This window comes from Gymnogyps californianus, chromosome 2 (genome assembly GCF_018139145.2).
Source record: "Gymnogyps californianus isolate 813 chromosome 2, ASM1813914v2, whole genome shotgun sequence".
Classification (NCBI taxonomy): Eukaryota; Metazoa; Chordata; class Aves; order Accipitriformes; family Cathartidae; genus Gymnogyps; species Gymnogyps californianus.
Window position 1 is genome coordinate 156,948,367 of NC_059472.1, and position 22,875 is coordinate 156,971,241.

At 37.7% G+C, this 22,875-nt stretch overlaps 1 protein-coding gene across 1 annotated transcript in view; it reads left to right on the forward strand.

The window, feature by feature from the left end:
* The window catches only part of VIPR2 (vasoactive intestinal peptide receptor 2), a 58,256-nt gene extending 36,453 nt beyond the window's left edge, over nucleotides 1-21,803 (forward strand). The window contains exons 5-13 of the mRNA XM_050891593.1: nucleotides 1,875-1,972; nucleotides 5,931-6,072; nucleotides 9,015-9,165; nucleotides 10,094-10,154; nucleotides 11,496-11,565; nucleotides 15,994-16,085; nucleotides 19,670-19,799; nucleotides 19,882-19,923; nucleotides 21,621-21,803. Coding sequence (XP_050747550.1) covers nucleotides 1,875-1,972; nucleotides 5,931-6,072; nucleotides 9,015-9,165; nucleotides 10,094-10,154; nucleotides 11,496-11,565; nucleotides 15,994-16,085; nucleotides 19,670-19,799; nucleotides 19,882-19,923; nucleotides 21,621-21,794 — 960 coding nt within the window. The 3' untranslated portion in view covers nucleotides 21,795-21,803. The remainder of the gene's footprint in view (nucleotides 1-1,874; nucleotides 1,973-5,930; nucleotides 6,073-9,014; nucleotides 9,166-10,093; nucleotides 10,155-11,495; nucleotides 11,566-15,993; nucleotides 16,086-19,669; nucleotides 19,800-19,881; nucleotides 19,924-21,620) is intronic.
* Nucleotides 21,804-22,875: the final 1,072 nt, after the last annotated feature.

Here is a 22,875-nt window from a genome sequence, read left to right on the forward strand (position 1 = left end):
ACCAGGACAACAGGATTCATGTGGAAAACCAGGATCTTTTTGGGGCATCCGTCTTAAGTGCAAGCATTTGTACACTCTGGGTAGCTACACTTGAATTAGTTACTGTGGGGCCTCTTCATTGTCTGCAGAAATATATCCAATGAAGTCCATGTTGACTGCTTACATAGATACAAGAAGTGCTTCCTAGAAGGCCCTATGAAGAAACCCTAGATTGCCTTAGATGTTTATATTTGCAGTGTAGACAGCTAACGCTAGGTGAAATAGAGCCTACGATTTATACCCAGAGAGAGTCCTTAGGAATGCAGTGGGGCTCTGCAAATATACAGGAGACTCTTTATAGAGAGCAATAAAGTAATACTTTAGGTTTTACCATTTTAACCAGCCAGGGACACCAATTAAAAAAAAAAAAAAAAGAAAAAAAAGCAGTATTTATTCAGGATTTTAACTGAGAAACTTTCCTATGGTCATTCTAATGGCACTGAAAACTTCATTAAGTCCATATTTTCCTTCTTTATCTCTGCAGTAAATGAATATTATGTAAAGCAAACAAAACATTAAAATGTCACGACTGTTGTCAAAAAGGCCATCACAGCTTACTTCTCTAATAAGAAAAGAGATTTCTGTTTTCTGTGACACCTCATATACCACTTTTAGCTCCTAACAAGCATGACAGTTGCTATGAATATACTTAAGATCTGTGGCAGTTATGTTTCCCTTACTTTTCCCCTTTAACCATATCTACAATAGTGCAGTTGCAAGATTCTTCATTTTGTTTCACATTTCATTTGGTCTTTTCCATATCTGCATAATGTTTGCTAAGTGACTGTCCAGCTGATTTCATCATGAATTGGACTGCTCTTTACTTGGCCTTTTAAATGCTATAAAAAGAAATATATTAAGTGATTTGCTTTTCCTTTTGCTATCGTAGTTTTAAAAGTTTTGCTTCCTTGCTACTTTTTACAAACATTGTTCGAGAAGGTGAGTGATATAACCATGTGCACTAAATATTGAAATTCTGTCTGTTATACATAGCACATTCTAGACTGCTATTAAAAAATTTAATTTTGTAACATAGTAAAAAACTTTACAGTTTTAATATTTTATCTAGCTTGAGTGGAAAATAATGTCAGTCTAATGACTTTGTTGTAGGCATAAATGAAGAAGCAGCTTAATTCTGAGAATATTTAGCATTATTTTTCTTGATGTTGTCATTCAGAATAGGATTTAATGTAATATGTAGCTGGTAAATTTACAGATAACTGCAGTTAATCAGCAGACTGTGCATTTCAGTCTGCTTTTTCTCTGTTGAAAAATTTCCTTTCCAAGTTTTAGCAAATAACTTTACTAAAGAAAGAAAGGGTTGTTTGGGTCACAATTTAATAAGTATTTGAACATTTAGATTAGGAAATTAATGAGACTTAAACATGTCTTTAAAATTAAACTCATGTATAAATCCATTACAAAGTACACTAGAGCAGAAGGACTGAGAGAGATACTCTCTTTCAGAGATAATCCATTCTTTCAAACTGTGGCTCATTCTTCCCAGTTTGGTTGTGTTTATGGAAGTTGATGAATCTGATACTTTCTTTGACCTCATTGACATGGGATAATCAGCTGAAATTGTACCAGCTTGTGTGTCTTGAGTTTTGAGTTCCTGAGACTGAATTTTCTACTGAGGTCAATTGGCTTGAGATGTTGCATTGCAAAAATATGTTGGAATAAAGATACAGCATTCTCATCATGGACTGTAGAGCAAAGAGTGAAAATAATGCCATTTATTTAGCCTTCAGAGCTATTTAATGGAAAATTCTATCATTTCACAGTCAATTTTACATATCAGTAAGTGGTTTCTGCATATATATTTTTCTGTGCAGGTCAACTTCTATGTAAGGGTGAAGGCAATTTATACCCTTGGACACAGCGTATCTCTGATTGCTCTTACTACGGGAAGTGTAATTCTTTGCCTTTTCAGGTATGTATTTTGCATGAGTAAATATGAATAATGATAAGGCGGTTTTAACTGTTGTCTTTTTGCTCAGATATTTAGAAAATGCATTGTTTTTTACACTTTTCTCAATTAAACAGCTGACAATAATGTAATGCTAACTTGATTTTTGCTAGCACCAGTCATATTAAAAAATTTCAAAGCACTTCACAAATTTGCAGACATTACAGCCCATGTAAGAAAGAATAGTCATTTAGGAACGGATTATATAAAGCATTTTCAATTTGGTTATTAAAATCGACACCTTGAATTGCTCTTGAAAATTAGTAGGATACTGGTCTGCACACTGGACAAGTGGGCAGCCATATTTTGCGGAAGCTTCTGAGTGGTCTCCAGGGGTACTACAATTGAAGGTAATCATTAATTTCTCCAAGTGGGATTTAAAGGTATGGATAATTGTGCTGAAGGGTAGTGCTGAGTGTGCAATGTTTTTGTTAGGCAGTGTTAGGAAAGGCAGTACTGTCTGTTGTTTTTGCCTAATTTCTGGAAGTTACGTGAGACTGAAAGCTGTCTCCAGCTGGTAAAAGAAATTGCAAAATGGTATTATCAGTATCATAGCTTTTCTCAGTCTCTCCACCTTCATGCCTTTATGTATCACTTCTACCTGTCTGATAGAATAGCCTTTATATTCTCCATCATAAACTTCACACAACTTTTCTGTTCCACTCTGCACCAAGAAAAACAAGAAAATGCATCTCTCAGCTTTGGTAAAAAAGAAGTACAGGTAATTTGTAGAGGACAGCATGTTGTTTGTCGGAGCCTCATTCCTCTGATGAACTATTCCTATGGCAAGTTCTGTAAGCCTTTTAGTCTGCCATCAAATTTTCTCAATATTTAAATGTTCAGAGACTATTCAGAGCAGATACATAACCCATAATTATATTTTGGAATATCTTTGAAAAAAATGAATTGAGTCACTCATGGTTATCTTCTTTCTACCAGCAAATGCTACAGGCAGATCGTGCATTTTCAAAACTGCTAAAACCTAATAACACATTTAAGACAGTGTGTTACAGACATCTGAATGTTGTCCATCACCAGAAGTCAGTTATAACAAACAGATCAAGAATTTCAGAGGTGTACTCAAAGCCTTCAACTTCAGTTTAAATATCTAAGTTGAGAACTCCCCAACCTCTCTGTTGAGTCAGTGGAAAGACCCAGGCTTTTTTTCAGGGGGGAACATAAGGTCTTCTAAGTCTCCCCCGAAAGAAGCCTGTTTCTGTGTTAGCTGCAGGGAGTGTAGGGGCCTCCTAACATAGTGAGTTGAATTAGGAACCCAAATAATAGTTGTAAAAATACCCTGTTCAGTATATAGTTTCCCAAGCACATAGCAAGCAGCCAGTTATTATGGAAGGCTGCAGCTGAAACAATTGTAAATTATCAGTAATAGAAGTGAATGCAAATAGCCATGTGTGTATGCCTGTTTGTCTCGCAGACATGTTGTAAGGCATCCCATACATTATGGTCATTTTTAAGCCCAGAGTTCGGAAAATAAGAATGCTTATGTAAGTTTTAACTTTTCGCTACTCAGCTGGTAACACCTCCTATCCAGGAAACATACTTTGCCCTGAAAGGTCCCAGGGTTCTTTATAGAGAATGTCAATCTACTGTTTGTAAAGATCAATCACTCACCCCTGAAATGCATTCACCTTTGAATGTAACCAGCAAACTTTCACCTTGCTGTGTTTAAAAAGGAGAGCAAAGAACAGCTCTTCTAAGTGAAGCTATCTAAAGGAGATTTGGTAGTTAAGTAGTGAGTTAAAAATCAGAAGTTACTAACGCAGTAGAGCTGTCAAAATCCTGACTTCATCCAGCAGGATTAGGATTTGAACTCTGGATACTAGTAACACAAGAGATTATTAAAATTGTGCATTGCTGGATTTGTATATGTATGCTTCATTTATACTGCACTTAATCCTGAATACGTGCAGTATTTTTAATGAAAGGAAACATGGAATAATGTGGAGTTTAATTTAATTGTAGGTAATATGTTCATGACAAGGAAGTGGAAATTCTTTTTTAAGTATTATGACTTGACTTCTGCAGTCCATTATATATTGTTATGTACTGTCTGGCAGAACGGATACAGCCTCAGGGCTTTGCAGTTGTTCACAATATCAGCTATAAGCACACGAAAGGCAGAACTGTCGGGTGGGGAAAGAAGAGTTGTTTCTGAACGTTTCCATGCAGTTGCAATATTCTGTTTTGCATTTCTTCCAAAGAACTGGACTTGATTTTAATCTTTACAGAAACATTATATGGGTTCCCATTCTTAATATCTGTAAAGGACACATTCAGAAGCGTTGTAAAAGGAAAGGATTTTATATCTGGCTAATCTTTTAATCTCAAAACAAAGACATAAAATGTGAATATATGTAAATACCTTGCCAGACTAAGCTGACAGCATTTTTCCTGTTACTAGGGTGCCACTCCCCACATAATACTCTATGGACTTATTATAATTAAAACTAATTGGTAACTTTCCAGCACACTATTTTCCTGTTGGAGGCTGCCAATTTGTCAGGCACATTTTTGCTTCTGCAAACTTAATTTATAAACAGCAAAGCTAATAATTTTGATTTAGTCAAAAGAAGTTGCCTTACCCTTCTTAGAATGCAAGTTTCTATTTCTTCATTTTGAATGTCTGTTTTAATATATCATAAAGTTTTAGAAAAGTGGAAATCAAAATGATTGAAAATAAATAGTATTTTTCAGATATTTTAAAAAAGGTTGGTTTGTTCCAACTCACACTGAAAATAAATTGTAGAACAGCGTATTTCTACATAACACTGACATTCTCGATCTTACTATACTTCAGGGTTACTCCTGTATAACAAAACCTTCCAAAAAAATGTCAGTTTCTCTGATATGTGTTTCTTACCAAGGAGAAAAATACGAATCTCCATCATTTCTATAAGATGTGCTCTCATGCGCATCAACTGTCTGTAAACGTTCCTCACATGGTAGTTTTGTATCATGAGGTAGTCATATCAAAGGAATAAGCATGATAGCTTTTGTTTCATTGTTAAAGAACAGCATTTCTTTGTTCTTCTGAATCATCATACATATCTCAAATAAAAATACTTTCTTGCCCACTACCTCCAAAATGTTGGTTTGACAGCCTTGTATATATCCAACATTATTTATTTCAGCTACTGAATGGGATGAAGAACTAATCATCTAAATTAGTTACTCAAGAAAAATATTTTCCTCCTATTTGGAACTTGCATGTATCTCTGAATTCCAGAGGAACATACAATGCAGTCCAACGTAATAGCAGTATTTCAGTTTTTCTCATAACCTGTTTCAGCAAAGGACATGCATAGCCGCAGAAATCACTGGATTTTTGACAGCTGCTTTAAGTTCAGCCTGGTATTGTGTCCTTTGCCAAACTGGGGGCTAGCAAGATGGATCTATTATTTATTTCCCTACGCTCACTGTAACTATCCTTGCTTTAGTAGTTTCAGAATGGATTATTTAGTGTTTGGTAAAAATCAAAACCTGAAGACTACTTGGAAGCTGCCGCTGCGCACCACCATAACATCCTATTGCATCTTCGTTCTTTTGTTGCTTGTACTTGCTAAAATGCCCTGGCTTCTGGCGTGTTTCCAGGTGCAGTTCAAGGTGCTGGTTTTGACCAAAAAAAGCAGTGGTATGCAGAAATACCACTGGGATCTTTTGGTCTGTGATACTGAAAACAAGTAAGAGATACTTTATTTGTATATTTTGGACAGCCTATAATGATGATGAGGATGATGATGATAAAAGAAAACAGCAAGGCAGCACTGACAATATGACAGAGTAGGAAAGGGTAGGCTTTTACTCAAGGTTCATATTACTAAGAAACAACCGGAGAGTAATAGAAGTCTGTTCAAGAGCTTTCTGTCTGGAAATCTAAAATGCCTGTTTTTAAATCTCTTCTTAGAAAACTTCATTGTACTCGGAACTACATCCATCTGAACCTGTTCTTCTCTTTCATTCTAAGAGCAATCTCTGTTTTAGTCAAGGATGATATTCTCTATTCCAGCTCCAACACAGCTCACTGTCCAGAGGATCAAACCTCATGGGTAATAAACCTCATTTACTACCTGGTATAATACTGTTGTGTCACTAAATTTTCCTCCCTGATCCCTTTAAATATTTAGGAATACCAAGCTGTCAGTGTAGACAATTCCACAGAGAATATAATGACTAGCAAAATGGTCTATTAGAATTAGCCAGAGAAAGAAGGTTGCAGCACAAGTAAGAGAAGTTAATGTTGTTTTGCATGTCCATGAAGGGACAACATGTCATCTACCAAAACAAATCATGACCAGCTATAGCTCAGAATAAATATAGCCACTGCATTCATCAGCTGGGAGAGTTTAAGACAAACAGGAGTGCCATCAGCTGGGAACGATTAAAGGCAGCTCATCTGGAAATGTTCCAGCAGCTTTATCAGGGGTCCAGGAATTGGACAGGTATCAATGGAGGCAGAGAAATGAGTCAGGGAATTAAATATTTGCAGGATTTGTCTTTATTAACTCTTCTGGCTATGACAGAAGTGTTGTCATCTGCATTCTTGGCAAGCTAATATGTTTACTGCATTTCCATGCGCAGGAGTTAAAAAAATCTCAAGTCATGCTGTTAAAAGACTGACCACTATATGATATTCCCCATTCTCTGCCTCCGCTGTTTCAGTCAAAAGTGCTGCAGAAGAACCCCACAAATATTGCTGAATATCTTCTGAATTTAATTTACTACAGTTTAAGCTTGTGAGAAAAAAATGGAAGGAAGATATTTCTATATTGATGAAGCCGTATTGTCCCAAAGCATAAAGTTCTTAGCAGTGACTACCAAGCTGTATGTATGAATTCATAATCTGGGATATTTCTGATGAAGGCAACTAGGCTCTGAGTTAGTAGACCCAAAGTAGGCAAAGTAGTTAGTAGGCAGACTGCCAGGGGTAATCAAAAGTTCTTAGGTCCTTGAAAGATTAGTCAATGGACTCTCAAAATACTACAGGATTTCTGCAATTTCTTGTATCCTCCAGTTATTCTTGGCTGCAAAGCCTCATATTTTCCTATTTGCATATGTCCAGTTTTGTGGACTGTTGGGTAATTTCTGTTGCGTTATACGTGGGATGATCTGACACCAGCTTGGCAAGGGTGTTTTGTCTTGCATCGGCTGGATGCTACCCTTCTGACGTAACTGCATGCGGGGTTTGCCCCTTTTGTCACGTGTGTGATGTTCCACAGTTCTGCTGCACGCACAGATGTCTAAAAGCACACAATTCAAAATGCAGTGTAACTAGGTCCTGGATCTGAATGACACAGAGCCATAATTTTGGCTAACTCTTTACTACTTCCGCTGTTCAGCATCTGGAAATACCCCTGATACAGGATTAGCTGCAGGAGGAAGGGAAAATATTTTGATGCGGGGCTCTGGTATGTAAATCAAGAATATAATACAGGGGAGTATTGGAATTTAAAAGAGATTACAAAAATTTTAGACTTTGACTGCTAATCTCGTTCTAAGTAGTCATAAGCATAAAAGCCAATTTCAGCTTGCATTTTGAAATGTTTAATTTTCTCCATGTTAAATTTTCTGGCCCATTACTGGTCTGCAATGGATATCCCTTCAGTGGATACAAAGTCCAGAGGTAGGATTGGTCTTACCAAACAAGATGACTGAACTAAGCTGTTTCTCTGGGCTTCTGTCTTTCTCACTGGACAGTTTATCTCATCTGCTTTAAGACTTTCTCTGGATGTGCCTGTCTCTCTTCATGAGCTGTATAAGGAGCTAGTTGGCTAGTAAGTGGCTAACTTTCATCAGAAATCTTGCTTGTAGGCAGCTAAAATTAGGTGAAATGAATTCAAGCCTTTGGACTCTTAGTTGTCTATATAGGCATGTACACAGGCATAAATATAGGTATGTATGCTGCTTGGGATGCACTGAGATATCTGAGACACCACAAGGGGCTGATGGATAGAAAGAAGTATCTCTAGGAGGTCTATGCCCTTCTGGCTTAGCAGCTGGTGACTGGAGTCCCTGAGGGCATCTCACTTCATAATAGACACCTATGTTTAGACAGAAATCAATTACTAAATGAGTAAGTTACCTACTTAGGTATTTGGTGTACTTGGAATTTTAACAGAAACAGTGGAGGTATGAAGGGTATTTAAAATGGGGAAGGGAGTAAAGCAGGCAGAAACTAGGAGTTTTATTTAGTCCGTTTTGTTTAGTCTGTTACATTCACCATATCATCACATTTCTCAGCTCAGTCTCAGCAGAAGCATTTTTATGTTCAATTCTCACATCCCAGATTCCTGCTGGGAAGTACCAAAGTAGCAGCAGCCAGCACTGTGGAATATCAGCAGCACAGACATCTGAAAATTAATTCTGAAGAGCAGCACACAGACTATAAGTATATTGGGACTTCATTTTATGATACGTGCTTATGTGTTTTGTTAACTAAGAAACACTAAAGCATTTTCTAAAGGGAAAATATAATTTTTAAAAGTCCAGTCAACTTTTTCTTCTAAGTTTACTTAGAGTATTCATCATGTAAAGTTACATTTTTCACTGTTTCCCATTTAGCCTTGAAAAATTCATAAAGCAGTTTATTTGTTAATTTTTACTACATTAGGAAGCCAGCTGGGATTTTAATACATTTATTAGCCACCTAGTAGATGATCGTTTAATCTAATACCATTCATTAACCAACTATTGCAAATGTGTGCATTTATTGATAACCACCACCTTTTACAATATTTATGCTATGAAGTTTTCAAAATTTCTGAGTGAATTTGCTATGACAGCCATCTAAATAATTTTTTAATAATTCATTTTCTTTTTATATATACAGTAACATTTACAATGTCTCAATTTGCTTGACTGAAGAAAAAAATTTCTACTGGACCTGGGTTACTAGTATTATATGCAGAGTTAAGACCTATAGGATATATTAATAAGAGAATAATACAGCATCTTTCCTGCAACAACTTTGATCCCTATTCTCATATTTCAGGTGGGCTGCAAGGCTATTTTGGTGTTTTTTCAGTACGGTGTTATGGCAAACTTTTACTGGCTCTTAGTTGAAGGACTTTACCTCCACATCCTCCTTGTGCTAATATTCTCCCCCAACAGACACTTCACAGTCTACCTGTTGATTGGATGGGGTAAGAACTTAAGACATCTTCCAATAATATTCTTTTTTCTGGATGAATGTATTAGTCAGGTTCAATATTTCATACCAAGGTAGTCATGCCACTTCTGTTGGATGACTCCTCAGACTCACTAGTTCCTCAGTTCAGCTCCAGCATAGGTTACAGCCGCTGTACCATGGGAGAGAGCGGGCACAAAACTGCCGAAGCATAGCTGCCAGCTTGCTCCTTGGCACAGGCTCTGACCTGTGCAATCTGCACAATGCCCAGGGGTTGTTCAGGATATAGGATGGTGCAAGGACTGCCACTGCAAAACATATGATTCAGGCTGTCCTAATTTGGGAGGAAAAAGAAAGTTTAGCTGCACAGCCACAGGCTATGCTATGCTATTTGCCTTTTTGAAAAGCCCAATAATATTGTCCATCTGGTTTTAAATACATGTATTCCATTCATTTCCAGAAAGTGCAATGATATTTATGTGGAGCGCTTTAAAGCTTCCGGTAATAGGTGGTCATAAAACGTTTAGGTAGTGTTGGGAAATGGGAATAAAGCAGTGTGTGGGAATGGTTGCTTATGAAATGATTTACACTTTGGTTTTATATTGTAGTCATTGGAAGCGCATTGGGAACACATAACTTGTATCTATCTCCTTGCAGGTCACTCTGACAGCTTGAAAGAAGCCTAAGAAAGGCACGTTCTTTGTGTATTAGTCATTATGGCTGCATTTTCTTAAGAAATAAACCCACTTCCCTGCAGTCTTTTTTTGTAATACATTGTTTACATCACGTAGCTCATCAGATGGGCCTCTCCCTCCATTCACTAAACTGTTTAATATATGCTGTATATTTGGGGAATAATTGGTTACTAACAGGCTGAACTTTTTTTCTTTTTTGTGGACTTAAATTTTTGTGATCATCCTCTCAACCTCTTTGGGATTTTTCAGGAATTCCTACCATATTCATTATTACATGGACAGTGACACGGATCATTTTAGAGGACACTGGGTAAGTGCGTGTGGGAGAGAAAGCTCAAAGCCTCCAATTGTGCCAATACAATTCTTGCCTTGGATATGGTGGTGTTCACCCAAAGGTAGTTTGCTGTTCTGAAGGGGATGAGCACAGAACTGAAAATTCAGATACGGCAATAAAGGCACAGGTGTTTAGGAGCTCTTCAGCACGCTCTTCATGCTTGCTGTTTATTCGAAAAACTCTAAGGGCAGGAGAGGGCCGAGATAGGTTATGACTAACATTACCCCTTGAGACCCACATTTAGAGCTATCATCTGCTTTGGAAGTCAAAGTAATACTTAAAATAGCAGTCGGGGTCCTTGGGTTCAGTGCTGCAATACAGTGCAGTAAGATGCTGGGCATTCTAATTTGCTAACTAGCAACTCAAAAGATTGAAATCTAGATAACTTTGGGTATATCTAAATTACATTCCCAGAAGTGAAGCAGTGTAATGTAAACATATGTAAGATGCACATAGTCAGGTAAAGCTATGACTAACTAGAGCTAGGCCTGGCTCCTGGCATGGAAAGGGGAACTGAGATAAGAATTTTGTAGGAAGATCAGACTTGCTGCTCCTGCTGGCCCCAAGGAATGGAAGAGCATTCCTAGCTAGTGGGACAAACAGTTTTCACACTCCTTTTTTTCAACCTGACTAATATTTTTCAATTGGTTCTGTAATTAAGCTGAAAAATCATGTCCTACATAATTTCTAAGTTTTCTTTGCAAGACCTCTAACAGGTAAACTGAAGGCTAACTCCTTTTTCCTTTGTCATTATGATCACAGTTAGAGGAACTCGAAAGGGTATTGCCCTTGCTTAAGATTAATCTTTCAGAGCACTTATTCTCAGAGTATTTGGACCAAAAGGGCTGAGCCCATAGTGAAAATTAAATTGTCAGTTTTTCAGACAATATTTCAGGTTCAGTCTCACATTTTCCTAAACCAGTTCCAGCCATCTGTAACCTAAATATCCCACAAGGAATTAATTATGTCATTTCAATTGTATCTGTCAGTTGCTTTAGATCTTCCTGCTACCCAGAGGCTGGTGTTTATTGGAAAAGTGTCCTTACACAAAGTGAAACTAAGCTTCGTTTCCCTAAAGGCCAACGTCCTCCATGATGTCTAGTGGTACAGTCTAGTGTGCCTGATGTTTTAGCTGATTTGAATATGTATATTAAAACCAGGGAAGTAAAATTAAAAGCAGAAAAATATTGAATTCTAGGCTAGAACAGGGATTATTTTAGTGTACTTTGACTTGTATGTAAGAAATACTTCTCTTCACAGGTCTTGCTTGCCAGATGATATTAATGTCAACGTCGTTTTCCCTCTTTTTTTCCATAGTTGCTGGGATACAAATGAGCATGGTGGTCCCTGGTGGGTTATACGAATACCAATTTTAATTTCTATTATAGTAAGTAAACTTTGAAGCATGAATTATAGATCAGTTCAGCATTGTGCAGTGCATATAGCCATTATTCTTTACTGCTAGTTACAGATAGGCAAGAATCCTGTTTTAATGAAAAGAAATTGCACTGTAGGAGAAATGTTAAACAGATGCCAAGGCCATTAAAATTTGTTGCCTTCAAAATTTATCTGCCTCCTATTAAATGAGCAGTTGCTTTTATTTGTATGTTGTTCTTTCTTTAACATCTCTCCTGTTTATGAGCCTGGGGGAAGCAAAAATCTAACTATACTTTTCAATGAATTGCAGATTTTATTTTGCATATAAATAAGATAGCCCTGCAATTGAGAATCTGATATTATTGCAGCCATAAAAAACTACGGCTGTGTATATCTTTCTTTAATTGGTAGCCTACTGAAATATATATTGAACATGAAGTATTTGCAAAAGAATACCATTGAGAATGTTTCATGGGGCTTTTCCTATGTGAAGCTCATTAGAATTACTGGAGTAGCATAATAAAATTCCTGTTCACTGTGATGACTGTGTAATTAACTTTGGGCATAATATACTATTGTTATATGTCCATTTCTGAAAACAGTCACAGTGCAAATTAATACATTTCAGATACACTTGCTTTATTTTTAACATTTTAGTCAGAAAAATTAGGGCATTATTAGATGACAGAAGATTTCAAGAGTACACATTACGCTTGGGCTTGCCTTTCAGTCTGTGTCTGCTGAAAATAATTTTGAGAGAACTTCCTATCATCTTCATCAGAGTGAATTCTACAGTGTTTAAAGAGAAAGCAGAGTAGGCATATCTGTGAAATGACATAAGGTAAGGACTCACAGAAAAGATGTTTTATGATATGAAGAAATGGGCATGCAACAGAACTACAGCATGAAGAGGATACGTGTACCTCAAAGGGGCTGGAGAATGGGGGATGGTCCAGAGTGAAGAAAATATGCTGAAAGATAAAAGCAAAACAAACCACCTGGTCTTTACAGAAAGATTAAAGTCTATTCTCTGGATGTTCAATTTAAACAGCTATCTGGTAGACAGCTGAGACTTCATGTGCCAGAAAGCAGTGCTTCTCCAAAGAAGTCCTAGATCTGGAAACAGAAGTTATCCAAGTGCTCATTGGCAGACTTGCATTGCAGCTGGATCTTAGCAAAGACTGGGAAATGAGTTGTGAGTTAAGAAAATGGAGTACTGGTCAGTCAGCAAAGGTCCGGTCTATCATAAAATGTGGACCAGAATCACTGTCTGAGGCAAAGGAACAGTCGTCCTTTGGTTTTTTTAATGGTTCTATTACCGATTTGATACAAAGGGATTGTAAGACATAGGGAAACATTTTGCAGATGACCTTTTTTGGCTTGCCGGGTACACACGTTTAGAATCTGCTGTCTCCTTCCAGATATGTTTCTTCTCTTAAACAACATGTTTTAGGGATGAGAGCAACTAAAGATGGCCAAGTGATTCTGCAGTGTGTACTGTGTGAAGCCACTTACTTCTCCAATTAGATGATTCTTCAGCTGTTTGATCAACTACATTTTGCATTTGGGAAGTTAAGCTGTGAAAGAGAGTTATAAAAGCAGTGATACTCACCTTTTCCTGCTGGATAAGTAACATATCTTGTTGGAGCATTGAACTATAAACAGCACGTTCATTGTGGCAGCTAGGATGCTACGCAAACTTACTGCTGTGCATTCCTAGAGCAAGAGGAGCTAATGAACGTAAAATTGGTCACGTAAAATTGGTCATTGATGAGTGAAAAACACTACATTCATGAGACCATAACTTTCAATGTACATACACCACGATAAGCCTCAACGTTTCCTGTTACCTTCTAGAAAAAATAGAAGTTGAAGATTCAGATCTTTGAATAATGAGGTCAGTGCTGCCTGCCATTCAACAGTGAAAACAGATTATTGCAAGTTCTTTGGATAGGTGTTGTGAAAGAGTCATGATGTTTCTCAATAAAAGTATGATGTACTTACATCATACTCACTCACACAGTGCCTTCAGGCTGCTCAAGAATGCAGGAAGACTGGAAGACTCACGGAGAATGGTGACAAGGATGACCAGCAATAACAAATGGCTTCAGTAGTAGGAAGGACATCTGTGTAAGTAAGTAATCAATGAGGTGAACACAGGAAAACTCTGAAAGAAGCTGAATTTCAGGACAATAAAGGAGAGCAGAACACCTGAGCTGAGAACTCTCATGGACTGTCTTATGTAGTGGCGTGAAAGAAAGCCCAGAGTATGGCTGATTGATATTGAAAATCTTTAAGAGGAGGAAGAAGAGTGAAGAAGAGTAGAATAGAGCCTGGTTGTGAGGATGATGCCATGAATATGCTTTTGAAAGACAGAGGAAATCAAGCAAAGGTTTTAAGGAACAATGGTTTAACTGCATTAGATTTAATGGGAAGTCCGCTCAGTCTTCATGCCATATCCACTGTCGTCCATCGATTTCTGTGTTAACTCCAAACATTTTCACTGCTTAGAAGATTATACTTTCTATAAGGTTACTATCCAACAGTAAACAGTGTTGTGAGAGCAAGTTCTGAAGTCACTTCTCAAAGTGGGAATGGCTCCAGTTAATTCAGTGTGTCAGAAACCTTCCCTAGCATCTCCTCCTGACAATTTTGGCTTGAGAAAAGTTATTTGGCAGGCTTCTATGCTTCATGCTGTACACATTTCAGAGTTATTTAATTGGGGGTGACTATTCCAAACAGTTTATGTGGTGTTACCCGTATTCTCCATTTAGTAAATGCCTCCACAGCTGCCTTCTCCATACTTCCACTTGCATAAACTGCTCTCATTTGGAAAGGAGTGGTGTTCGGGTGGAAACAGTACTTCTGTCACACCAAAGTAACTGAGAAATGTTTATCTTGGTCTGTACACTCTGCTGTGGTAAGTCTGTAGATACAATCACCAATAACAGGCTTCTGCCTGTTACTTTTGTAGGGGACTTGCATCAAGGAAAACGTCTAAGTCATCATCTGCCTGAAAAATGTGTGTTAAGTTCAGTAAAGGCCTATATTTTCTAACATTTCTTTTTTGTTCTTCTACTTTCAAAAAATTTAGATATAATTTTCCTAATTTTTTATTTAATCCCTGTCAGTTCCTGTCACTTCCCTTCACCTGTCATTTCAAACAAAATATTAAATACAGAGGGGTGTGCAGTTGCTACGATCATGGTTTATTTATTAACATCACAAATTGTACTGGGTATGTCAGAGAAGACACAGAAATTCATTGAACTTGAAAAGCTTACAGCCAAGTTGTTAAGATTGGAAAAAGAAGAGTTCCAGCAATACATCAAGGCAGAGACTGAGGGTTTATAGCAGTGAGGCAAGCACTGTCTGGTTGGGTACCCAACCTCCTGATTATGGGCTTTGGGATGGGGTTAGTTAAAAACAATAAAATGCTCATTTTCACAGTGATAGACATTTTTTCCAGGTTGATTTCTTCTAAAATGTATGCATTTCATGCAGCTGTTTATGTAGCTGTAGCTGTAGTTTTTAGCTCACGTTGTTGCTGTGAAGGTGTGGATTCCAAGTGTTCCCTCACTTTAGTACAGGCATGCTATATTTAGTGCGCTGTTTTCTAGACCGCACCAAACAATCCAGCACCAGAAGGGCTGGTGAACACAAGATGCCAAAGGCCAAGAATGAAGAAATAATGTGAGTGAGACTTAGGATCTACTGAGTTTTATACTTCCATTTTCTAGATTGATCAGGGTCTGATCATAACTTTTTTTATGCAAATGGCTTTCTGTGAAATAAAATATGAAATAAAATAATACCACTGTTCTATCTCAGACAGCTGTCACGAGAATTAGACTGCAAGGATTCAGTTCCTTCAGTGATAATGTCTGCATCAATACCCAAGACGGACAGATACTTGTGAGAGGCCCTTTCTATGCTTGATCGGAGTGGACAGGTCACCTGTGCAACAATCTTCTCTTCCCCTAATTCAGACAGAAAATATTAAAAGTCAAGGCGAGAGGCAAGAGAGGGTCAAAACTGTGTATGGGACTCAGATTTTCCTTTGGGCTTCCAGTCGTGAATCCACTTGACAATTTCGGACAATGCTTGATTGCACCAAATCACATCCCATGTCCCATACTGCTAGGAAACCTGTCTTCAGCTGAGATTTTGGAAGGAGGGCATTGCTTACAACTGGAGCTTTCAAAGGCTTTTGCCAGCCAGACTAGAACTGGTGGCCATGCAGAGGTGTGCTGGACGTAACAAACCTAGTGAGGCAGAAAACAGACAATAGGTTTGACAGTGTAGAGCTTGATGTGTTCTGGCAGGAGATACACAACACCCACTGCTGAGTTGATTTGTCTGACTTGATAAGCATTTCTTTGTGGTCCGTATTGAGTGGAGAAGTCAGAAATCACCATTAAATTTGTTTTCTTTGCAGGTGAATTTTATACTTTTCATTAGTATTATAAGAATCTTACTGCAGAAATTAAGATCTCCAGATGTTGGAGGAAATGACCAGTCACAGTACAAGTGAGTCATATTTTTAGATATTATATACAGAACCAAAATAATCTCTGTAAGATTTCCTCTGCTGAAACCTGCTACCAACAATTGCTGTGATACTACCATTACATTTAATTCCAAAGTACTTTTAGATGTGGTTTAATGAAGATCTTATCACTATGGTGAAAGAGATGAACATAATTTTTTTGTCAAACACTAAATTCAATAAAAAATATGCAATTTCATAAAGACCAACAAGCTATTCTTGAATTTGAGTTTAATCCATGTGTCCTGGTTTCGGCTGGGACAGAGTTAACTTTCTTTTTAGTAGCTGGTACAGTGCTGTGTTTTGGATTTAGTGTGAGGATAATGTTGATAACACTCTGATGTTTTAGTTGTTGCTAAGTAGCGCTTATCCAAGTTAAGGACTTTTCAGTTTCCCATGCTCTACCAGCAAGCAGGTGGGCAAGAAGCTGGGAGGGAGCAGAGCCGGGGCAGCTGACCTGAACTAGCCAAAGGGATATTCCATACCTGCAGCTCGACGCGCCCCGGGATTCCACCTCAGCCGGCGCTCGCCGGCCCTCACCTTCATTTGTATCAGCATGAATATGCTGATACAAAAAATATGGAGAGTAAAATCTTTCTGTTAATGTATAAATATTTCATTTTGACATAACAAAAGTTTCAAGATCAAAACACTTTGCTTCAACCTCCTTGAAAACACTTCTTTCAAATTTTTCATCTCTAAAATACTTTTTGTTGTAATATTTACATATATTTTAAGAGCTGGAAAGAAGTTATGTTGTTCCCAAAAAGTAAAAAAAAAAAGAAATACAATGTTTTATGTTGATTTAAAATAGCATCTTTATTTTTCTAGAGGAAAACAAGTGTTTCTGATTTAGATCAACTTCATTTCTGTTTAGGCTTTCTTCTTTTGTGTTTTGGTTTGAACATCAAATCCTAACATCCGTTGTTTCCACAGCTTTAGAATCAAGGAATGTTGGGGGGAAATTTAAATACATCGCTAAAATTCGATTTGTTCTTTATTATATTGCCATATCAGTTATTGTTGTTTATTATAATAGCTGCTGGATACTGTAATCCAGAATCAAGAGTCTGTTGTAGCAGGTCTTATTTTAAAGCCCAGATATAGACACTGAGTTTGACACTTCAGTTTGTTGTTAATATGATATTTCAATGACAAAACCTCACATGAACACTGAAAATTCAAAACCATGCAAGTGGCCTTTGAAAATGTGCTCGTGGATAACACCTTTTCTTCACTTAAAAAATACTGAATTCCTGTCCCAAAAGCAGATAAAACATGGTGTGCTAAAGTAAAGCATATCTTTAAAGCCAAGAGAACTAGGACCTTATGTGTTTTGTAAACAACGTGACACATTTGATGCAAAAAGTGAAGAATTCTACTGTGCCATGGAAAAGGTGACACGACTAGATTGACATAAGGCTTTGCTTCCTATTGCTACAAGGGTCCTTTTTTGTGTTTGCTGCTTGACTTAACTAAACCTGTGGGAGAACCAAATTGACCTAGATGAAATTATGCAGTTGCCACAGTATTATTTAGCACAATGACCGACCTATGGGCAGGAAATCCCCTCAAGTTTACTTCTTGTGACAGGAACTTTTCTTTGGCTCCATGTGGTATTTATGTATTTTATGAAAATGAAGCATTCCCTTCCTATCGGTCCCATCATTTTCCATAGTTTACTGTAGTGCTTCATAGTATAAAATGTTCATTAATAGCAACCTTGTCCTTCATTATTCGGCCCTGTGAATTCTTTGCTTTTAGCATTTGATTGCCTGATTAAGTTTGGATTGGATGGTCTTTAGCCGATACCCATGGGAACAGTAGATTAACCTCCTCAAGAAATACTGCATCTACAGAGCAAATTAAAGGTCTGGAAGGCTCGTTTTTCAAAATGCAAATGCATTGTCTAAAATACAGAGAAGAATAAGGCTATTTTGTCTGTCCCTTTCCTTCACTAAAATGTAAGTGCAATATAGAGAAAGTAACATCAGCTAGATAAAAATTATTAAAACAAGAATGGAGTGGAAGTGAAATATGAGTCTAAAATGAATACTACTCATGCAAGTCACCATTTTTCTTCCCCTCTTCTGTCCCACTTGCTTGTACCTGGTTCCATCCTTTTTGTTGCTGATTTTACTTTTGCAGTGGGTAAGGTTAAGTTCAAATAAAATCAGTTTTCCATTTCACTTGGGAAACCAGAAAATTTGCTGCCATCGTCATCTCCTCCAGTTGTAAATTAATTTCTTCTGCTAAGGAAATCCTATTTGTCCCGCTTACTGGTATCACCTTTAGATGTGAGGGTTTTACTATTCTTGAGAAACTTTGCTGTCAGAACTGATTATTTCCACATAAACAGATGCAGCCTCTGGGACATTATGAACAAAGGAAGGCCATGAAGACTGACACAGAAAAAATAAAACTGCTTGAAATACCTTGACTTTTCTGTTAAAATAGGTGCATTCACAACAGCATCCTTTCATTGTTGGATCAAGTTATATTCATCAAGACAGTGAAGAATTATGGGACTGAACGTTATAACTCCTTGAATTTTATCTGATACCAGATATCCATAATCATGCATGACTGGCCCTGTATAATATATAAAACTGATGTTATTAGAGTGAAATAAGTGATAGAAAAGGGATAATTAGCAATTCACCATTTCAGTGGTTTCACAGGCAGTTTGTCAGAGCTGCTCTGCTTAATGATTTAAAGTTCTCCTTCCTTAACTTCAGTAGTGTCTTGTGCTAAAATGTATTATGTAATTGATGACATTAAAAATTAGTTAATGGTATATGCTTAATACCATCAGTATAGTTATGAGATTTTAGCATTTGGGGGTAAATCTGAAATTGCTCATAAAAATCTCACAGTTGAGATTATTCTGGATTACATTTCCTAGATACTGTTTGCATAGTGTGTATGTCCAATGTACAGACTAACCATACAGTTGCACATTTAAAGGAAATTAACATCAATTAATTTCAAAAGAGAGATTTTGCCTTCCATGCAAGAGGATCTGTCTGTATGACGTTGCAGGAAGGTGTTACTCCTTTCCACTCTGAACCCTTTATGCCAGGTAAAAAAATACCTTGAGAGACCTGATGGCAGCTCATGACGCTTGGTCAGATGTGGTCCTGTGGAACAATGCAGTAAAACGCCACCCTCAAAAACCGTGCCATGAAACCAGGCTGGCAGCTGGATGTGTGCCATAGAGCCACAGCAGAGGGCAGGTCCTACACCCGCGGCTGCCCAGAGGGCAAGGGAAAAAGGGTCTTTTGGTTTAGAGAGGCCCTGCAGCCCTTTACCAGCTTTTGGAAGAGTGCAAGGTCAGCAAGATCAAGTATAACATGGAATTGCACATGTTAGTTTATGAGGTTACTATGTGGCTAATCTCATAGCAAGCCTGAAAGGAAAACAATTTGCAATAAATGACTCTTACTAAGACTGTTTATAAATCTGAAGTCATACGAGGTTTATGTAAACGACATAGCATCAGGTTCTTATCTTAGTAAAACGAGCTTATCATTAAACTCCAGCCTTTTCTCTTTTGTTTACTCAGGAGGCTTGCAAAATCCACGTTGTTGCTTATTCCATTATTTGGAGTTCACTACACAGTGTTTGCTCTATTTCCTGACCGCAGTTCCAATAACTATAAAATAATCTTTGAGTTGTGTTTGGGATCTTTTCAGGTAAATTTTAAAGTTTTTATTCAAAAGAAGTTTTATTGACCTAGGTTGGTACTGCCTACTAAGAAATATTGTCTCTTTCCAGGGGTTGATTGTTGCAGTCCTGTATTGTTTTTTGAACAGTGAAGTAAGTCTCACCTTTTCTACTGAGGATGTTAAATATTGTTTTCAATAAATCTATAAGTGCCCCTATAATTCCACTCTGATACATGAAGCTGTTTTAGAAGATGTTTGCATTCCTATTTATAGAATATGTATGTGGCAGTTTCCATGCAAAAGGAGAAATTAGTGTATTTGGGTGAAGAGTTAAGAGCTGTTTGAAATCTAATTCCTTGCAAACCGAGGTGTTAGTAAGTGTGTCTTCTGTTATTTAACATGATGTAATTCCAGCTCTGTTACAAGCAATGATGTGTATTGTGCAAGTGAGGGGCAACAAGTCTAGAAATTTATCCAAAACTTGAAACACCATTTAGTAAGTATTTAGGGGTAATCTTCTGACAGAATCTAACTCCCAGAACAGCAGCAGATTTTCAGAAGTGCTCAGCATGTAGCAGCTTTCCTAATCTCAAATGAGGAAGATGCAAGGAATTCCTTTTGATGTCAGCCACTTTTTAAGGTAGAATATACATTAAACAGCACGCAGTGTCTGACAGGAGGAATCTGTCTGAAGAAGACACCTGCTTGCACAGGGAATTGGCATTCAGGTCTCCTGAGTGCTATTCTGGTCTTTGATATTCATAAGATGCCTGATTGTGGGCTAATCATTTGGGTCTACGCTTTAAGTACGTGTGATTAATAGCTAGATACCAAAAGCTAATGTTGCAGCACAAGTGATACAAAAACTGATTTTGAAAGTGGCCTTGGGGCATCTCCTCACAGACAGTGTAGACACAGTCTTTGCCTCAGTTTTGTAATTTTGTAAAAATTGATTTGATGTTCTAGAGGGAAGGGATGCCATCCAGAGGGACCTTGACAGGCTTGTGGCGTGGGCCCATGCAAACCTCATGAAGTTCAGCAAGACCAAGTGCAAGGTCCTGCACATGGGTCGGGGCAGTCCCCAATATCAATACAAACTGGGGGATGAATGGATTGAGAGCAGTCCGGCAGAGAAGGACTTGGGGATACTGGGGGATGAAAAATCAGACATGAGGCAGCAATGTGCGCATGCAACTGAGAAAGCCAATTGTATCCTGCATCAAAAGAAGCATGTCCAGCAGGTCAAGAGAGGTGATTGTCTTCAGTACAAGAATGACATGGACCTGTTAGAGTGAGTCCAAAGGAGGGCCACAAAGATGATCAGAGGGCTGGAGCACCTCTCCTATGAAGACAGGCTGAGAGAGTTGGGGTTGTTCAGCCTGGAGAAGAGAAGGCTTTGGGGAGACCTTGTTGTGGCCTTTCAGTATAAGAAGGGGGGATTAAAAGGAAGATGGAGAAAGACTTTTTAGCAGGGCCTGTAGTGACAGGACAAGGGGTAATGGTTTTAAACTGAAAGAGGGTAGATTTAGATTGCATGTAAGGAAGAAATTTTTTCTATGAGGGTGGTGGAGACACTGGAACAGGTTGCCCAGTGAACTTGTGGATGCTCCATCACTGGAAGCGTTCAAGATCAGGTTGGATGGGGCTTTGAGCAACCTGATCTAGTGAAAGGTGTCCCTGCCCATGGCAGGGGGGTTGGACTAGATGATCTTTAAGAGTCCCTGCCAACACAAACCATTCTATGATTGTATTCCTAGAGGTCCCCATTTGACAGCCAATAAAGGTGGAAAAGTTCCTCACGTAAAAGAACATTTTCAGCCCATCGTGTGCATTTTCTTTTTAACACAGGTGCAAGGGGAGCTGAAAAGAAAATGGCGGAGTTTGTGCTGGAAGCAGACAGCAGGCAGAGATTACAGACTCCACAGCTCTTCGATTTCTCGAAATGGATCAGAAAGCGTTTCTCAGCTCCACCGGAATTCAAGGGCTCAGTCATTTATGCAGACAGAGACCACCATGATATAAATCAGCTAGGTCCCCCAAAACATGAAAAACTGTGGGATATATCATTCATTATGCAGCTTGATGTGATATTTTATAAAATGTACAGTTTAGTTCTTTGCTTTTCTACATGTTGGTATTTGGGAAATTGGTTTGTGCAGCCAACCAGTTAATAAGAGACACCTGCCCCATGGATGCTTTCTGGTTTTTTTAAATGGTATTCATATTAATTCTGATGTTCTCTTGCCATTTACTAGCCGTAACTATTCAAAAACTCATTTACTATAATGGTCCCTTTACCCTCCAACATGTCTACAAGATAGATGTATGGTATCCTGTTCAATGCAGACTGCTTTGGTACATGTTGAAAAGGTTAAGATGGGAAGCAAGAAAATTTCTTACACTTTATTTATAGTTAAGGAAACATTTCTTTTTCCTTAAGGATTAGAAAATTCTTTCCTAATTATGGAAAACAAAATAAAAATGAAGAAATGTAAGACTATAATTAACCGCACTGGGAGTTTGGTGTGCTAATCCAGGAAATCATTAACATTATTTATACAGAGTGAAAAAAGGTAGTACTTCTCTGATAATTGTATAAATTTCAGAGATTACTATCTAAAGAGTTTGATTCCAATCCTCTTGTTCCTTTCAAAAGTGCCTGGTTTTATGTTTAGGTGCAGAAACTAGGGCTACCTTTGCAGTCCATACAGAAAAGGCTACTGTAATAGTTTTGATTAAAACATCAGCATTTTCCAATAGTGCTATTGCAATCACCAGTTGTTCTCTTCTGTTTAAAATCAAAGAGATTTCTGTTGATCTTTTATTAAACAATTTTCTGAAGAGGTGCTTTATTGCTAGAGCAGTCTGGCAAAGGATAAACAGCCTTGGATAGCATATTACTCATTGAAAATATAATTTTTATATAATATTTTCATTGAAATATGTCTCTAGAACTACATACGTGGCAGCTAAAACAAGGAATATTGCAATAAAGTTACAACTCCCACTTAAGGAATAATGTAAATTCTTTTAGCTTAATTCTATTCTGTATCTATCTGAGCTGATTTAAAATTTAGTCCTGACCATGACTACAGCAAAAAAA